Source organism: Wolffia australiana, chromosome 13 (genome assembly GCF_029677425.1).
Source record: "Wolffia australiana isolate 7733 chromosome 13, ASM2967742v1".
Taxonomy (NCBI): domain Eukaryota; kingdom Viridiplantae; phylum Streptophyta; class Magnoliopsida; order Alismatales; family Araceae; genus Wolffia; species Wolffia australiana.
Genome location: NC_135847.1, coordinates 349,024 through 354,371, shown reverse-complemented (window position 1 = coordinate 354,371; position 5,348 = coordinate 349,024). Strand labels below are relative to the sequence as shown.

The 5,348-nt window shown below is 39.0% G+C and overlaps 1 protein-coding gene across 3 annotated transcripts; it reads right to left on the bottom strand.

The window, feature by feature from the left end:
* Positions 1-451: 451 nt before the first annotated feature.
* LOC144711372 (uncharacterized) lies at positions 452-3,202 on the bottom strand. Of its 3 annotated transcripts, none has more exons than XM_078585364.1 (10): positions 2,968-3,202; positions 2,656-2,804; positions 2,508-2,572; positions 2,145-2,185; positions 1,906-1,994; positions 1,330-1,443; positions 1,167-1,244; positions 986-1,055; positions 826-906; positions 452-699 (listed from the first exon to the last, which is right to left on the bottom strand). In XM_078585364.1, the coding sequence occupies exons 1-9, from the start codon at positions 3,110-3,112 to the stop codon at positions 848-850; spliced, it is 810 nt and encodes a 269-aa protein (XP_078441490.1). In that variant the 5' UTR covers positions 3,113-3,202; the 3' UTR covers positions 452-699; positions 826-847. The 3 variants fall into 3 exon arrangements, with proteins under 3 accessions (XP_078441490.1, XP_078441488.1, XP_078441489.1); XM_078585362.1 differs by having other exon boundaries at positions 990-1,055; positions 2,968-3,196; XM_078585363.1 differs by having other exon boundaries at positions 990-1,055; positions 2,656-2,801; positions 2,968-3,193.
* Between the last annotated feature and the right edge of the window lie 2,146 nt (positions 3,203-5,348).

Below are 5,348 nucleotides of genomic sequence, written 5' to 3'. Positions count from 1 at the left end.
TTGGCAATATTTTTCATTGTCTCTTGAGTAAGTCTCCCACCATAGAAATTAGAAATTATAGTCGAAGAATCATAAATGGAGTTGAGAGGAGTTCAAAGAAGAAAGACTCAGACACATTGAGATATTGGCACCCGTGTTGGTGCAAAATTAAATTGATGTGAAAATTTTCACCGTAATGTTTTTTTCCTCAGTTTTTTCTCTTATCATCGAGGACTTCCAGATTATTGAATTTCGAGGGACTTCAACTACTCATAATGAAGATGAAAGAATGTGGAAATAGAATGAAGATATTATATGATCATATCCTATTGGCTCTCACTCTATTTTCATATTGGGGGTCTTCTATGAAAATAATCCAGACAGGTCAGCAGCACTTTTGAGTTTGAAAATACAGAACACTTTTGACTTTTGTTCATTCACTCTACAATACCTAGAATATATTTCCTCCAAATTCAAGGATCAACCTCAAGTGTTCTGTATGATTTTTTTATCAATGGTATATAACTGAAGTAGAAGAAAGAGAAAAAGAGGCAAGTGACAGTAATGACGCCAACATTCTTCCACAATTAGAAATTTTGACATTGATTAGCCAGCCCAGTTGCAACCCCGGAGGCTAAACCTACGGACCTTCATACGGCCATTCAAAGCCAAGGCCAACATATCCAGTTCCTCCACGTACCATAACTCTGACACCCACGCCTACAATGTAACAATCATGCATAAATCACAACATTCTCAGAACACCAACTTACTAATTATCTCCCAATAAACTTGAACTATAAGATAATTAATTTAGACTTCCCATCAGAGTTTCACTTAAGGTACCTCGAATCCTCGGACCTTACGGTCAACCTTCTTCACCAGCTCGTGGAAGAGTGAGAGTTGACCTGCGATAGTAGAATATTCCTGGAAAATACGATGAAGCAAGTGCTGATATATTTTCTCAAAAAAATAAAATAATGTGATCAACAAAAGAAAACTTTACCTACCAACATGGAAGATTTGGGGCGCCCAAGGAGTCGAGCAAAAGATGTATGCAGCAGAACCGGATCGTACTTCCATAAATTCATAAAGAGAAGGAGAGAAAGATAAGTATCTTAAAAGTCTTGAACCCAAATTCTTGAACGAAACTCAGAAAATGCCTAACAGAAGAACAGCTAACTCACGAGCTGTTTCTTTGGAGCCCGTGGAAGCGCGCTCTGCAATTTTTCTCGGATTTCTGAAGGATCGGAGCCCGAGATTACCTGAATTTTGATTAAGTGGTGAGATTAGAATGACATAGATTTATGTGAAAGTCAACTATCAGGGAAGAGTGAATTTCCAGGAGACCTGCCAGCAGCCTAGAAGCACTCCCGTGGAGGTCAACACCACTCTATCTAGAACAATCTTTAGAGGGCACAGTTCCTTAGCCACTCCTGCAACTGCTTCTGCCTCGGCTTCAATCTCAAGGCATTGTAAAATGATTATTAGTCATTGAGGTGTAGACAGAGAGAGATGAGAGAGAAGAAAGAGAAGAGAGAGCAGATAAAGAAGACAAAGAAGAGAGAGAAGGCAGAGAGAGAGAGATCAGAGAGAAGAATGAGAAGAGAGAGCAGATAAAGAAGACAAAGAAGAGAGAGACGGGAGAGAGAGAGAGGAAAGAGAAGAGAGAGCAGAGAAAGAAGACCGAGAAGAAAGAGAGAAGGGAGAGAGAGAGAGAGAAGAAGAAGAAGAAGAAGAAGAAGAAGAAAGAGGAGAAAGAAAGATAGAAGAGAGAGATATAGAGAGAAGGGAGAGATATAGAGAGATAGAGAGAAGAGAGAGATATAGAGAGACAGAGAGAAGAGGGAGATATAGAGAGATAGAGAGAAGAGAAAAGCGAGAGAAGAGAGAGAACAGAGAGATGGAGAGAGAGATTCAACAGACCTCAGCGCCGGAGGATCGAACAGGGGTGAGATGATGCGATGCATGGAACATGCTGAAGTGATAGACGCTCACATTCTGAAACCATATGCCTTTTCATCGGAGGCCAAACAGCACAGATGAAAAAAATACAGCCGAGAAGACGCTATTGCATCCAAAATTAAACAAAATTTACTTCTACCCACTTTTACGGACAGAAGGAATAATTCAAGGAAATCTGAAGCTCCTGTGGATAGTCTCACCTCCATCATAGTAGGGAAGAAAGACGTCTCGTACTGCCTGCCTGCACTCTCGGGAACGAAATAACTTCAGTAATCAGGGGGAAACTTTGGATGTCCGATCAAACAAAATTACCTATTAGCACAACAGGATCCGAACTATCCAATTGAATTAGTTCACAAATTCCGACCTCATACAAGATCCATGAAGCCTTTTGTTTGACCCATGGGATAGATTAAATTCGAGGAATGTTATCATCTAATGCATGATCGATAATTATAATTGTATTTATTGCACCTCACACAAAAGTGATATGGACAGAGCAAGAGGGAAGAGGATAGTTCTTTAACCTCATAGAAGATCAAGATCAAGTCAGGGTAGCTTACGAGAGAAGCGCCGCATACTTCGAATTAAGGTAGAGCACGTTAGCGCGTACTGGAGGATCCGCAGGCTTCCAATTGGGGGAGAAAGCACAAATTAGGGTTCTAGGGGGGCCTGAAAGAGCGCCGAAAATCTCCGCAGATCAAACCTCACCGTCAGCACTGGAGAGACGGAACCATTTTCCCGGACGAAGAGCTCCGACAAGGAAAGAGACTGCGACGTTTGCCCTCCCCCAAGAAAAACCGCGCCGTGCTCTACAAGATCCCGCGCCATCCTCTCATAGAGATGCGATCGCCGTTCTGCTAGAAGGAGAGCAGCCGATGAACTCGATCCCTCAGTGTCAATTCAGCAAGAGAAATTGGATTTTTCGGGTCATATTGGAATTCCATGATTGCACTCGAGCCGCAGAATTCAGAATTTGACGCGATCTGAGCTGGGCAAGAGTCGTTTGGAGTTGGATCATACCTGCCAATGAAGGTGGCAAGCGGAATCGAGTGTTCTTCACGGCGCAGAGGAGAACAAGGAGCGCGACGACCGCCGACAAAGCCCAGATCACGCCCGCCGGCACCCATCTTCTGCGCATCGTCTTCCCCATTCGATCCTTCCCCATCTCTCGCTCTCGCTCTCTCTCTCTCTCTGAGTCTATCTATCTCTCATCTCTGATGAAGAGTCTGGTTCTGTTCATGCTTTTTAAAAAAAAAAATTGCTTAGTGTTGTGGATTTTGTACTTCTCTCTTTCTGGATTTCAGTAAGTTCTTCTCACTTCGTCTCTTGGAAATTGCTTAGTCTGATTTTTTATTCTTCTACTGAAAAATTATGGGATTTTTTTGTGCTCGCCATTTGCTTATTAATCTTCCATTCATATTTCTCTTTTTCCCTGGACTGCGTTTGGGCTTTTTTTGGTTGTAGAGTAGGACAAAACCAGAATATTAGACTATTTGAGGGAGCTAGCAAGGTGGAGATTTGCTAGACTAACACATACTAATTTCTGGTTCTCATATCTCTCCATTCGACGAATACATAATTCATTGATGAAATTTGCTTATGGGTAATTTTGGTTGAAAATATATGTGGGCTCTAAGTCAATCACACATTCCTTGCATTGCTCAATATTTATTGATACAATATGTGCATTATAATGTACATGTCATACTTATCAATGAGATTCATGGATATACATGGTAGTTAAGATAATTATGATAATACAGAATACATAGATTACTGGTTTTTAACTACCTGTTGTAAATATCCCAATTTGAAGGATACTTGAGATGGACATTGAAATTTACAGATATTATAGAACTAAATGCTAAAAATGGTTGACATGATAACTGTTTGTGGGGGGATACTATGAGAGACATTGGGTAATGTTTAGAGAATGAGTCCACTACATTGATGCTTATGAATTATTGTATGGTATTATATATAATGTCAATTATGTTGATTCATGTCACGGTGGTGCAACTAGTCCTTACACCTTAGACACAAAGAATAACATGTGGATTGATTGATTTATTTTGACTTGAAGTTATGAGTCTCTAACTATGATATCCCAAGCCATCCTAACATGGATGCATTAACCAGTTCATGAATGTGGTGTGTAGTTAATATGGGATTCTCCAACCTTGGGATAAAAGGAGTAAGAAGATGTATTTAATTCTATGGGCAAGGTATTACAAATATCAGAGAAGGCCTTCACTGGAATTTTGTCACATTTCAATGCTAATTAGAATGACCAATTAGGTTTTGATGATTAACTAACACTAAGTCGTTTGAGAGTCTCACATGGATGAAGGATTATATGTACACCATAAGTGATGGTGCCAAAAGCTCCATGAGAGAGTTGACTTACTACTTTGTGTTATCTAGAGCATGAGGTATATCTTGGTAGGCTTGGAAACTCAATTTATATATTGAGTTAAATCAATCCTTGATTAGTTAATCCTTCTGTTTTTATAAGTAACTAATAAACTAGGTTAATTAAGGTTTTTGGGTTGTTAGAGTTATTAGCTAAAGTGATACATGGGCCAAGAGGGTCAAACGTATAATATCTTCTAATGTTGTTGTGTTTATTTTAAGTTTCAGACTTTTATTAATTTTTTCCAAAGAGGGCTTTTATAAAAATTCCAATGCCAAGGTCTTTTCTAAAATTTTCCTAGGCACTTTTATGATGTTGTCCAAGGAGTATAAAGGACACCTTTTCCATACCCATTCGACTCATGTTTGAATGATGTCATCTTTCTTCTCTTTCTCTTCCTAAGTGTTGGTTCTCATTAGACTACATTAAGAGAAAATCAGATTTACTTCAGCACAGGTTCCATGAAAGGGTTGATTAAATCCCTCAACTTTTGGAATATATAGTGTCACTAGTTTCTTACGTGTAAGTGTATCGACCTATAGAGTAGGTTAAATTAATTTATTTTTACTTAATTTACATGTAAAATCAAATAGTGTAGGCATTTATTGGACTAGTAAATGGGTCTATAGTAAAATGTACATAAGGTTCATTTAACATCCATTGATATACTTGAAGTGTACACATTTTATGAAATTTTTAATAAGATATAAAGGACCGAAAGTCATAAGTGAGTTATACCCCTGAAAATTTTATCCTTGGATACCCCCTTCTTCCTTCCTCTTTGAGTATCCTACCATCCCGGTGTGATTTGAATGGTGTCAATATCCCCTCGGATCTATGCATGAATTGATAAAGAAGAAGACACAATATCTAGTGTGCCCAAGACTATGTGGATGCCAAGAGTCTATGTGGCCAGAAACAACTCATTCAAGGAATCAAATGGTAGAGGATTGGATACTGCAAACTGATTTGATCACAAATAATTTTG

Bases quoted from the DNA above. Each gene is read 5' to 3' on its own strand.
- LOC144711372 (XM_078585362.1), bottom strand. From the start codon at position 3,112: ATGGGGAAGGATCGAATGGGGAAGACGATGCGCAGAAGATGGGTGCCG. The intron at 2,186-2,507 runs GTAAGCTACCCT...CCGAGAGTGCAG, and splicing joins AAGTATGCGGCGCTTCTCTC to GCAGGCAGTACGAGACGTCT. The intron at 1,056-1,166 runs GTGAGTTAGCTG...AATTTATGGAAG, and splicing joins GGGCTCCAAAGAAACAGCTC to TACGATCCGGTTCTGCTGCA.